The sequence below is a fragment of the Dermacentor andersoni genome, chromosome 3 (genome assembly GCF_023375885.2).
Source record: "Dermacentor andersoni chromosome 3, qqDerAnde1_hic_scaffold, whole genome shotgun sequence".
Lineage (NCBI taxonomy): Eukaryota > Metazoa > Arthropoda > Arachnida > Ixodida > Ixodidae > Dermacentor > Dermacentor andersoni.
The window spans coordinates 17,229,843-17,243,471 of NC_092816.1; the positions used below are offsets into that span (position 1 = coordinate 17,229,843).

The 13,629-nt window shown below is 46.7% G+C and overlaps 1 protein-coding gene across 11 annotated transcripts in view; it reads right to left on the reverse strand.

Moving 5' to 3' along the window:
• The window catches only part of LOC126520240 (transducin-like enhancer protein 4), a 101,638-nt gene that overhangs the window by 75,709 nt on the left and 12,300 nt on the right, over positions 1-13,629 (reverse strand). For 4 of the 11 annotated variants that reach the window (XM_055065562.2, XM_055065564.2, XM_055065563.2 and 1 more), the window contains exon 1: positions 2,507-2,944. The exons of 4 other annotated variants lie outside the window; for them this stretch is intronic. In XM_055065562.2, coding sequence (XP_054921537.1) covers positions 2,507-2,527 — 21 coding nt within the window. In that variant the 5' untranslated portion in view covers positions 2,528-2,944. Of the gene's footprint in view, positions 1-2,506; positions 2,945-13,629 lie in introns of those variants that run through there. 3 more of the 11 variants (XM_055065567.2, XM_055065565.2, XM_055065561.2) reach the window with 1 other exon arrangement.

Genomic DNA, 13,629 nt, shown 5'->3' on the forward strand with positions numbered 1-13,629 from the left:
TGTCCAGACATGAACCGCTTGGCGCAATGTCTTCAGCTATGTCGCAACCTGTCGTATAATGGCCGCCTAACTGGGAGTATAGTTATGCGCCGCCGCCTTAATGTTCGAGAGTCGATTAAGAAAGAATAATCGCGCGAAAGGAGCAAGAGACAAACCTCCTTGTTTTGGGGGAAAGTTCGAGCTGAAATAGTGGCCGTGGGTATCGAGCATTTTAAATCATTCACAGAAATCTGGGCACGCGCGCGTTCTCGAATTCTCGCGCATTCCGACGGAAAACACGATCTGCCGCGCGACACGCAATCGAACCGCGCCGCCGTCGGGGTTATACCTTCGCCGCTGCTGTGCGTACCGCAGCACGACTGCATGCAAAAGAGAGAAAGGCGAGCCCGCAGAATAACAGGCGGGAGACGCAAATAGTCGATCGCGCTCTGCGGAAGCAGGTGGAAGGGAGAGGAGGAGGGCTGCAGCCAATCGATTCAGCACCGCTGCAGACGGCGGTTCTTCTCGCCCCGGCTGTGCTCGAAATGAGCTGGCGACAAGATGAAGAACGCCCGCCGCCGCCGCGGATCGGTGCCCGGGAGGGAAATTTGCATTCCGCGCGAGTCGCGCCTTGGCACGGCACTTTCTGCATGCGCCGGCCGGCGCACGCCTCCCTCGAAGGGGTGGAGGTGGTGGGGATCACATACGCCGCAGCAGAACCTCTTTTTAATCTCAGTTGAGAGCGCCCGCTTCGAAACTCTCCCATCGGAAACGCGTTACAAATAGCGCCACCATGCCTGGGTCGAAATTTTCGAAGCAGGAAAACTCCGGCGGACATTTAGATATAATGCAACGTACGCCTGCTAGCTGAGTGGCCAACTGCCAGGAACTCGCACGACTCGCGCAGTTCCCGCAAATTGGTCACAATCGGCGGCCGGCTTTTGAATCGGGAAGCTTCGATGGGGTATGGGTAGAAAAGTGGCACGCGCTGCAGTTGTTTCGCGTCTAACATCGAATGGCACCAAAGACGATAACAACAAATTGCACGTTTGTCCTGACAGAAATTTCTTATTTGCTCTAATGACGATAAAATTCCCGAGGGCATGCGTTCTTCATTCGCTGTAAGCGAGTTTTCAGCTGTCAAAGGCAAAAGCGATGGAGTCGCTCCAGAAAGCCACACAAAGGCACGCAAGCTTTTGTGTATGTGTATATGCGGGAAGAATAAAAACGTTAAAAAGAAATTAGTCAATACCTAGCAATTTGTTACTTCTACGACTCCGACTGTCGAGGTAAAGTGTAACTAGCTGGCCGATTATGACGAGTGTGCACCGTTCAGCGAGCACGATGCAAACAATCGCGCACCTGCTACAACACACGCAACGGCCAAGCCGCGCGCACTCGCCCCAAGCAGCGATGGCGAGCGGTGCCAGAGAAACCGAAGGTGAGAACGTAAGAGGGTGTGGGGGAAGGCGAGCACATCCGCCATGCGCCGCTTCCAACGAGTCCGCACACAAACTGCGACCGGCCAAGTATGTAGTATCGAGGCGCCGAGGGGTGTGCATGAGCCGACTCGGTTTCCCGGGCGAGGCGTTCCCCCCAGCACTACAGAGCAGTGACGGAAGGGCGCGAGAGGTGGCGCCACGCTCGAAACCGACAGGGCGAGTCGGCTGCTGCCGCCTCACCGCACGCGGCGGCGGCAACGGCAGCGCGGCTCATCGGAGCGTGACTAATGTCCGCCTCGGGGGTAGGCAGCAGCGCGCGGCTCGGTGGACAGCCCCGCTGAACCCCCCGCCAGAAAACAATAAACAAACCGCCGCTCTCGCTGGGCTGCCGCGGCGCTGTTATTTGAAATGCGGCAACACGCAAGCACAGCGCCTAGCGACGATGATCAAGGAAGTCGGCCCTGGTCGTCAAAAGTTTAGCCAACTGTGTGCGCGCACTCAATTACGAGCTTCCATGTGGAACTTGCTGTAAAGCGAGCCTACTTGGTTTGAGGGCGCTTTCTTCGGCCATCTGTATTTTGCTGAGCAGATTTTGTCAGGACACCGTAACCGTACGGTAGTTGCAGTGAAACACAAACGTGCACTAAAATCGAGGTGCTCAAACGCGTCTTTTCAGACAAATACGTTTTGAGACATGACGCAGTGTCCCGCTACACGGCACATACAGATTCACCAGACTAAGTTCCATTTGGCCCTCATTGATTGAGTCAATGCGTTCGGCGTAGAGATATCGCCACAAGAGATGGGGATCGTTGTTTGAATCCTGCGCGAGGTTAGCATACGCTTTGAGGGCGTGGTGGTGACCTTTTTTTTTTTTCGGTTGCGATTTACGGATTGACGACGAGGGCGCCGCAGCGGGGTAAGGTTAGCCGCGAGCTGAAGACGGCGGAAGCTGGGGCATTACAGCCGCCAGCTCGCTTTGCCGGCGGCGGCTTTCACGAGAGGGGGGAGCGGGCAAGACTCGGAGGGGGGAGGGCGTTTTTAATGAGCGCCGCCGCTAAGAAGAGCAATTTGCGGCCACTCACCGGATGCCTATTGGGGAACATTGCGGATCGATGCAGCCGCCAGAGACGGCCGTCGGGGGGCGCCGCCTTCAGCTGGCTGCTGTCCACGCCGGCGCGGAAGACGCACCGGGCTCTTCAGGCGCCCGCCATGAAGTCAAAATCCCGCACGATCCAAGGTATCCGGCTTTCTCGCGAACCACTCACAACGCGACCCAGGTGTGGAGTCTCCCAAAACACAACACAAGGCCGCGACGCTGCGAGCAATGGCGGCGAGCAGCGACAGCAGCGGGCGAGCAGGCGCCTCGGCGGTCGACGAAAGAGCGCGCTGTTTCCTCGGTGGGCCGCGGTGTGGCGCAGCGGCGCAACAATCCACAAGCAGAGAAGCACGATGGGGAGGAGGGTGTGACACCCTCCCGGCGGGGCTCAACCCGACGACCACCGGCAAATCGGAACACCAAATATGGCTCACAGTATGATTGCCCTTATCAACAAACATGACCGGTCGCCAGCGCCACTTTCTCCCCTGGCGGCCGCTGCGAGCTCGCGGGGCGGGACGCGGCAAGCACGTGGGGTGCCCGCCTCCGCGCGACGCGCGCCAATCGTAGTGCCGCCCGGCACCTCCGCTGACAGGCGCGCGTCAGGAGCGCGTGACCGGCGCGCGGCGGCCCTGATCTGTAAATACAACCGCGAGAGATAACCGGCCCGAGCAGTTTTCCCCGCTGCAAGATTTCCGGCCCTTCGAACTTGGTCGTCTTTCGCTCCTGTCGGCCTCAAAAGAAGAAGCGCCGACCGCGCGCCGTTCTCCACTATAAACAAGAACGCGCCCTCCTCCTTTCCCACTGCGTCGCGTCTCCTCCTCCGCGCTCTGCTGCGCGAGCTTAATTTAAATAAACTCTCCCGCGCTCCGCGAGCCTTGTAAACCCACTTAGGTGGTGATACATTGTGGTGGCACTGGGAGCGCACTAATTGCGCGCCGCCGCCGGCATAATGGAGAGTAATTGACGTACCAGGCGCACACTCTTTTCATAATTCTCGCTTCGCCTCTGCGGTGGCGGGCGGCTTCGTTCACCAGCAGAGTGGTGAAGTCTCACCCTCTCTGGTGACGCGCCGCCTCCACGCGGCACAGCGCCAGAGACAAGTTCGCGCCAAATTGCCTTTCGGCTCCTCTTCACAACTGGCATTTTCCGCGACACCCCACCGCAACTTTACTGTAATGAGCGCCGTTTGCGCAGAGTAGGGCAGAGTGCGTCATACATGACACGACCCGAATTGAAAGTAGATTTCCATCCTCACGACGACGACAACTGGTGTGGCTGCGGAACTCGTAGGAAGTCTTTCGCGAACGGTCAGATGAGGCTATCATTTCGGGTCAAATGCGAGGTTCAGAAACACCGGTGAGCACTGTTCGTACCCTTTTACAAGAATGCATGACCCATTGCCTTCCATCTCGTGATGTTGCGTGAAGTTCACGCAGTCGCTACAGTTAATCACACGGCTTCAATTTTGAGCTCCCAACGCTAGAAGTATAAGGCATTCATACGAGCAACTGGAGCCAGGGAATATGACGCAAATTCATTTCCAACTTCGCAGCATATTTCAACCTCACAGTACATAGCTACGATATATGTTCCATAAGGGCAAAAAAAAAAAAAAAAAACATGAGGCAACGCAATACAGCGAACCACAAATATGCATCGGAACGCGAGCAGTACCAACCGTATCGATTTCTATATAGCCTTGATTTCTTTGTAGCGAATCGGTTCAGTGCGCACCATTGCATTGTTTCTGATCATATATATTTATTGCACCATATTTCTGACTTACTTTTCCCCGCAATCTTAGTGCAAAAAAAAATAATAATAAGAGGCCGCGAATTGATCAATTTCAAGACAATTGAAGCATTTTAACAACGCTAGTTCATACCAAAATATATTGCAATTGTGCGTCTCTATCTGTTAGAGCGTATAAAGCACACAGATAGGATACACTGATTTACAGTTTATATGAAGTTGTTATTTCGTTTACGTGAGTTTTGCTAAAGTTTCGTTCCGAGAAATACCTATAACATTTCAGCGCAATGTGCATCCATTTTATTCGCTGCGTGTTCCAGAGAAGCCAGGCGGGCTCACCCAATGTGCGCAACTATAATCTGCCTCCTTAACTCCCTGCAGTGCAGCGAAGGCTATAGGGCTCGTGTCAGTCAATCAGGAGCCATTGTGTAAAAGGAAATGGGCTCGCCCATCGTGCGCTATATACCATACTCCGTCCCACCAGCTCCCTGCAACGCAGCGCGAAAGCTGGGGCTCGTTTCAGCCAATCCGGCGCCGGTGCGTGTTCCAAAAATGGGAGGTGGACTTACCTATTGTGCGCTACTACCCAAGTCCTTGCAGTGCAGCGAAGGCTAGGGAGAAGTGCAGCGAATGCTAGGGCTGGTTTAAGCCAATCAGAAGCCGGTTGGATGTGTGTTCCACAGTGGGGAGGTGGGCTCGCCCATTGTGCGCTTCATAGTTTAATACTACGTATCAGAGACTCAGCGAAGGCTTGTGTCAGCCAATCAGGGGGCGGCCGGCTACGTGTTCCAAATAAGGGAGGTGGGCTCACTCATTGTGCGATACGGATCCTTACGCGTGAATCGTTTGTTGGTTTTTGAGACTCCGTATCATCAGCTCCTTGGAGTGAAGTGAAGGTTACAGATTAATTACATCATCCATTCAGAAAAGAGAATCAGATGGCGGACTTCTCCGTTGTCAGCCGCTGATTGCCTTCCGCGCTACGCCTATGACTGAAGCATTGAGGAAGTAGCTCATAATGGGTAAGCCCACCTCCCTTAATTCTCTGGAACATGCAGCCCGCTTTACTGACAAGCCTTCGCTCGAAGTGTAGGCTGGTTAATTGAGTTGTTCCTCAACAGAACTCGTACATATACGACAGCGAATCGCCCCATTGGCTCGTTCCTACTCACCCATATGTTTAGTTCAGCCCTTACACTTGCATGTTCATTTTAATTTTTAGTTTTAGAACCTCTGACAACGCATGAATGTCAAGATATTGAACAAGAGAGAGGGGAGGATAAATGAAAGACTGCGAGGTTAGCCAGGACTGAGCCCAATGGCTACACTTCTTTGGCGGCATGGGGTAAAGTGGAGGGAGATATTGAGAGAAGGCGAGAAAGCAATGTGTTTATATATGTCGCCGACATAGCGACAATTCTGAGCGCTGTATCACAGACGGTCGCTCAGTTCGGTTGCCTTCAGGAATCGCAACAACGCCTTTGTGGCCTTCTGCGGCTGTGTTACCGAAAGTCTTGTCCAACGAGAAACGTTTTCAAAAATTTACCTTGTGCATGTATACACACCCTGTTCTTTGCCTGTCTTTCACACTCGCATATATACTTTCACTTTCCAAAAAGAACTGCAACCTGTTTAAAAGCACGAATGTGATCGCTGTACTGGCGCTTAATTTTTGGCCACAAGTGGCTCTTGCGCGCGATCAAACACACACTGAAACAACACATTAACTAATCAATCGCTTCGTCAAATTATCTCCTTCCCATCCTTTGTATGTATGCCCCGCCTTCAGTTTGCTGGCACTTCCTTGTCACCAAACTCCTCACCAAAAGCGACAACGACACCGAAAGTGATCGACTTAAAACATGAGACGCCAGCTGCTATTCACGAGAACTATATAGGCTCCGATTGCCCGCAGCGACGGCAGCATATTCCAAGTGAGGCGTTTAAGGAAATGAAATAAACATGTGTAGAGATTGTAGTGCAGAGCACTTAAGTTGTGCAGTCAACGACAGATCCAGCTTGTCTTGTCGAGAGTATAGTGGCCAAATGGCCGACATACATGTTACCCAGATAAAAGTAATTAAGTTACTGATGATGCACCGGGCAAAACAGTAACTGAGTACAGCACGAATTACTCTATTTTAGGAAGTACTTGAGCAGCACTACATACCGAAAGAAATCAACTATGTTGTTATTTAAGAATCATTTTCAATTTACTTACAAATCAGATATTTGTAGATGACATATAAGTTAAGAGCATTACCAAAATGGCATTGTTTTCCTCAAAAAGTGTTGCCCATCGAAATTCGGATAGCGTACGCAGCTTTCTTCTGTTTTGCACAGGCGTCAGATTTCATTTGCGTATTGACAAGTTTTCTATGATAGGAAACTGAGATGAAAGCGCGCGCAAATGACCTGAAATACCGATAATTTGTTGCAATCGTGCAAGTATAACTTAAATGTAACCTACATAGTGAGTACAAGTTACCGCCGAAAAATTAATAAAGTTAAGAGTACCAGTTACTAATTTCCAAAAGTAATTTCAAACAGGAGCGTATACCTGAAGGAGGAAGTGGGGTGCGCGAGGGGTGCATACGCACTCCGGGCCCGTGCCGCGCCCCACCTCCACTCCGAAGTTGCTGCGTACCCTGTCCAACCCCCCGCTCCCTTCCCCTTCCCACGGAAAAAAAAAATTGTTGGCTACGCCATTGACGGCAACTTACCAAAATTAATCAAATTGCAATAACTGAGCATTGATTAACAGTGAACAAAGAATGACACTGAAGCCAACGTTGCGACAAGCGGACTTGCGTTCGTCATGGCTAACTGAGTAGCATTCAGGTTATACATGCAAGCCTGTTAACGTTTTCTTGCCTAATGATTCCTCTATATAGGAATCATACTATTGTATTGCAGGAAATAGTCGATAACGAAAAAAGGCATAAACAAAACAATATTCAGAAACGCGAGTGTCAGCAATGCTAATCACATAATTTGTTGGCTTCGTACGTGTCGCGGATAAATTTCTCTCCCTGAAATTTCACAAATGCACATGTATGCGTCGCATCCACAGAGAAATGTGGACGCACCCCGCTGAGGTTGTGCCTCTGCACTCGTTCTTCTTCTTTTCTTTTTTTTTTTTAGGTTTGTGCCTGCAGCGTGAACATCGTCTGCCTTGGGTGGTTCAAACATCGTCTTCAAGTAAGATTTTGGGCATTGCACACCATTATGATTGTTAATTAAGAAGTTGGAAGAACGACATGCTGCTTACAACACATTGAGTTTTTGGCAGTTGGCGAGGGAAACATTCGATTCATTGCCAAAACATCTCCGTGGACATTTTTTCTTTGTTTTTCCTGACTTTTTTTTTTTATCCTGAAGGTGTACACGATATCTATAATTGCCGTTTCATTTTGAAAAAAGAATGGATCAGAATGGGTTACAGACACGATAGTGACGTGATCAAAGAATACTGAGCGGCAAAGCCATGTATATTGTACAAGGCGTCAGGAAACTTTATTTGAGCCCATGAATGGCTATAGATGAACATTTCATTTCTTATACACATTAATGAACTGCCATCTAATATACCTGTTAACATTTGACTTTTCACAGACGATTGTGTTCTGTATCAAGTAATCAATTCTCGTAATGACCATCCAGCCTTAAGAGGAAGCTTTAGCTCGGGTGCTCCTATCTAAATACATGTAAAATGAGAATTCGGTTTTCTCCGCAACCACAGCACCAAATTTGACGAGGTTTGTTGCAGTTAAAAGAAAAACTGAAAATCTAGTGCCTGTTCGTTTCGAATTTTTGATTTAGATCGTCAATATATTTTTAAAAATTGGCAAAAATCGGAAATTTTCAGAATACGAAACTATCAAGTTTACAACTCTCTAACTCAGCAAGCAAAAATGATATCAAAATTCTGTGAATTGCATTTAATAGTACATCTAAAGCGGACAAAATTAATATGCTACACATGACTCTAAAAAATTTAGTAATATGGAAATACAGGTTTTGCGGAACCCTTGTACACAACGTAAAAATTCACGTAAGATATAAATTGACATATCGAATTTGACCGCTTTGAATGATCTAATGGATGCCGTTTACAGAACCGCGATATCTGTTTTTAATGCAGAGCTATTAATTCATAAACTTCGTGCGTCCATTTTTTTCAAACTTTCAAATTTTTGAATATCATTTTCATAAAATTAAGGCCCTCAATCGAAATTCTGCTACCAACAGTCACTAGAACTTATCTTTCTCTCTCAAATACAACAAATTTCATTAAAGTCGGTTCAGGGGTTATTTCAGAAAAGCGTTTTTGCGTTTTACATGTATTTGAATAGGACGTGTTTGAGTTGGCCCGAGCTGAAGCTTCCTCTTAAATGACGCTCTAACACTGGTATCCAAATGGTGCAGTGACTGGCAAATGACAATGAATATCTGCTATTTTATCATTTAGGATATATATATATATATATATATATATATATATATATATATATATATATATATATATATATATATATATATATATATATATTTTCATGGTACCTTTTTTTTTTGTTGTTACAATGGAAAGCTTACAAGTCAGAGTGTATAACCGTGAAGTGCTAAGGCGGGAAACGCCGCGGAACATTTTTATCAGAATTTTTCGATCTGCAGACAGGACGTAGTCGTTCACTGGAAGCATGCTGAAACGGTGATAGGCGAGCGCGATAGCGATGATACGCCGACATTAGTGGGAGGCAGACAACAAGTGTGGCCGTAGCTGTATGATTTTGTTTATCAAGTAGATGTTCCTGCGATTCATGTTTTCCGAATTGTTAAATTATTTCTGCGATAATAGCTCCGTGTTTTCGTGGTTTCCTGTCCAACTAACTGCTTTGGTATTTAACCAGCCAAAACGAAACCAATCGGATCGAGAACGAAACGACGCCTTTACACGTGATACTGGGTTCAGCGTGGTGCCGTAACCACGCGTGCGTTTTTGATTACCGAAGCATAGAATAATGCGCGAGTGTCTATTAATATGCAATTATAAGCAATAATTATGCTGTACTCAATAACAGTCGACTTACGTACAGTAATCTCATAAACTACATCAGAAGTAGTAAGGTTTCACCGCCAGGTCTCTCCACTTACCGATTTTTGAGACTCTTTGCCAATTTAAAATTATAATTCCTACTTAATTCGCAAACAGCGTGCTAGATTCTATCACTATAAATCATGGTAATTTCGTTTCTATCACCGTCTTACAACACATTCTGGCCAGTTGTCAGTCCCTTTAATCCAATTAAAGAGTTCAAGTACCTTGGCTTAACATTAACTAAGAGATAACTTAAGAAGTAATCGTCATGTTAACAACATATACCTCGACCACACGAAAAAACAATTTACACAGACGTCTCACAGTAGCACCGTCAACAACTATAAGCTACTAGCGCATAACACATTTGTTCGATCGGCCTTGGAATATGCCACTGTTTGGTTTCCCTTCACCAAACAACTCATTAATAAACTAGAAGTTGTTCAAAGAAAGGCACTCAGATTCATTTACAACAAATATACAATGACAGACTCACCCACATAATTACTGAAACAAGCCAGCATTCTCACTTTAGAAAATTGAGCCAAGCTTTAGCGACTGAAGATCGTGTATCAAAAAGTTTGCAGAAACTCCACTGGAGTTGTCTCAGTATGCGTAAGCATACCTCCCAATTTCAGTTGACTCACACGCAAATTTAGATTGGGCCATCCCCAAATTTATATTGGCCCACTCCCAGATTTCATGTTGGCAAACCCCCATTTAAGGTTCGCCCATGCGCACATTTCTAGTTGGCCCACCCCCAAATTTCAGTTGGCCAGCCCCGAAATTTCAAGTTGGTCCAACCCCAAATTTCGGTTGGCGCACCCCCAAGTTTCAAGTTGGCCCACTCCCACGTTTAAATTCGCCAATTCCCAAATTTTAAGTTGCCCCACCCCCAAATTTAAGTTGGCCAACTCCGAAGCGTCAAGTTGGCCCATCCACAAATTTCAGTTGGCCTACTGGAGCCCTGTGTATATCCCTATGGGAATCCTCTCTGATCAATTTTGTTTTCTTTATTTCGTTTTGGGTGTTCTGTATCGCATATAAAGCTATCGATCATCTAAGTCTATACACTATTATAACGATTAAATGCGTTAACTTCGCAAATTATGCATTTTTTGTGCAGATACAAGGCATTGTTCGCGTGACAGACTGTGGTACTCGCCAAAGAGCGCTTACGCATTAATAATACATACCCATTTAACAACAGACAGTTCAAAATACGTATCTATAACACAGACACTATATCTATACCCGTCATAAACATTATAACACTAAACGAACGCTCATTTCATACCAAAAGTATAAGTATTCCATTTTTTTTCCTTTAGTGATCCGGGAATTAAACAAGATGGATTATTCTATTATCAACAGCCAAACATTGCCTTTCTTCTTTTAATAATTAGTCGGGAGGTAATTATGTGCTTTACAATTATGACCTACCCGTGCTATTACTTGCTTTGGAACTTATTGTATACACAATTCTAACTTGTACTTGCGATACGTAAAATGAACCATATGGTTTATTAACATTCTCTTCAATCTTAACTTTAGTACTACCAGGTATTATTTTCTGTTATTTCTGCTTAGCGTACTGTTTACGTATACTTATTATCCAACTATATTGTGTAATCAAATTTGTACACATTGACATTTTATGTGTGTTAAGATTACCTATGTACATGCCCTTCCTGATATGGTCCCAGATCGAATCGACACTATCGATAAATAAATGTATACGGAATGAAGTGAGGCGAACAGCATTGGTGGTCGGCTATTGCGTATATACGACGAGCATAGCTCGCATTGACGGTCGCCACGTCCCGTCGCTTTTGCGGCTCAATTAGTTTTCATCGGTGTCTTGTTTCACACAAGGAAATCAAGGACTTCGTCGATAACACTTGCGTTAAGCGCGCTGCATTCCATTTTACGTCGCCGCGAGCGAGGGCAGAATATAAAGTGAGTCGAAGGGTCGAGCGACGCAGCTAAACCTGTATAAGTGGTTTCAACCCTCTAACGTTACAGAACAATGTACTGTGGATCTTCGCTTGAGGTCTCACCTGCACACGCTGCCTTTGAGTGCTCGACTAAATGTGCTGCATTCCGAGTTAGGTGGCACGTGTGTGTACGATTAATTCCATGCCATATACAGGGTGTTGCACGCAACTTGCGCCACACCTTTAAAAATATGCAAATGCCGCGTAGCTGCACAGAGCCAAGGTTGTTGTTTGCCGTCGTTTGCAGATACTCAGATTACTTTATTTGGACACCGCCAAATCAGATTAGTCTTGATTGATTAGCCAACTTCTCAATTATTGTAATAAGATGAAAAAAGTCGATTAGAAAATTATAGAGCAACATGAAAAACTACCGATACAGGGTTCTGTTGCTCAATACGTGCTGTATGAAAGTGTTTTTCCGAGCGGGAAAGAAGCCCGCGAATACACGCAAAGTGCCTCGAGCGGCCAGTAGCGCGGCAATTTTGCTTGCCTTTGCAAGCTTCTTTGGCCAAGAAATGGATGGATTATTCCAATTCATAGTGAATAAATTTCTGAATACCTATGGACTCAGCGATGTATAACGTAGAATTTTCTGTTAAAATAAAATATGTAAGGTGAGATAGAATGAATAACAGTTCACAAAAAGTACACAAAAAGGAAAAGATAGCCACAGCAAACATTATGCTATAGCTTCTCGTCTCGTTTTCTTTTTCAAATCCATCTTCTCAGTCGCGGGACAGTACCTCGCTCGTCCGCGTCGGCATATCGTAGGCATGCATTTGCCAGCTGGGCGCTTTCCTGTTACTTTTGTGCACCTGTTTTATCTCATGTTTCGAGTTGTACATGCCGTATCGTAGGTCAAGTAACAAATAATCGCTGAGTGAGTGAGTGAGTGAGTGTGAGTGAGTGAGTGAGTGAGTGAGTGAGTGAGTGAGTGAGTGAGTGAGTGAGTGAGTGAGTGAGTAGTGAGTGAGTGAGTGAGCGACATTGACTGAATGACCCGTCCATATTGCAGCACAAGTATTACTGCAAAGCGGCCCGCACTATATATACGGTTCCGATGCCAAAGGTTTTCCCATGAGACGCTTTCATGAAGCGCGCAGTCAAGGAATTTCTCAGTTCAAAGGAAGCGACACGCGTTAATTAAGCCGAAGAGAAAGTATGGAGTTGTGTCAAACGAAAAAAAAAGAAAAAAAAAAGAAGTAGTGATATATTGTCTCCTCTGAAAGAAGGAATTTCTAATTAAGTGAGAACCGTCAGCGCGACGTGCTAAATTGCAGGGTCGATATTCGAAATGCGGGAGCTCTCACTGGACACCTGTTCGAGAGGCTTTTTTCTGTCATCTAGAGTTTAATGCTTACAAGACGTCAAAAAACTGACCCCCCCTTCCCCTCCTTCTTTATTTTTTTTTTTTCCTTTCGTTTTGCCTCCTATGTAGCTGCGCGACCTCGACTGTCCATTTGTGTTGTGTCGCAAGGCTTAAAAAAAGCTTCAGTGCTGGCCTATGTATACGAGGGCGAATCAGAAAGTCATTACCCCTATTTTCAACTACAGACAAAATAAGGTACAGTCGCGGGCAATATGACTTGCAACACCCTTGTTCGTGGTCGAAGGGGCTCCAGGGCTGCGCGGCGGCTCTGACATGCGAAATAGCGGTTTAATAAATACCGCTAATTGAAGCTGTGTTTAGGCCTGGAACTTACCCCGTGTCTGCGCAGCCGTACAGTCTTGGAGCTTCTTCTACCACGGGCACCGGTGTTGAAACTCATATATTGCACGGGACGCATACAGGTACAATTACAAATATACGTGCTACGGATATCCTTATACACTATTTTTCCACACGGTCCCCACACCGGTTCAGACATATGTCCCATCGCAGCACTAAATTTGAGGTGCCCCTGTGGTAGAGTTCGTCCGGCTGAATGCGGAACCACCATCGGACTACTGTCTTGGCTTCATCGTTGCAAATCGCCGTCCTGCCAGGAACTTCTTCAGCAGACCGAAAATGTGGAAATCACTGTAGGGCGAGGTCCGGAGTTTATGGTGGGTGGTGCAGACTCTCCCAGTGGAATGACAGAAGCTTGTCGGCGGTTCTGATTGCCACATGTGGTGCCGCATTGTCGTGGAGGATAACCGCCATCTTCAACAACTGACAGCAGTGCCGTGCATGCCGCGGAGTTACCGGCAGAAAAGGCCGGGACGGTCCAAGGAAACGTCCACCGTTGGGAATGGATATATTGACTTCGCATTTAC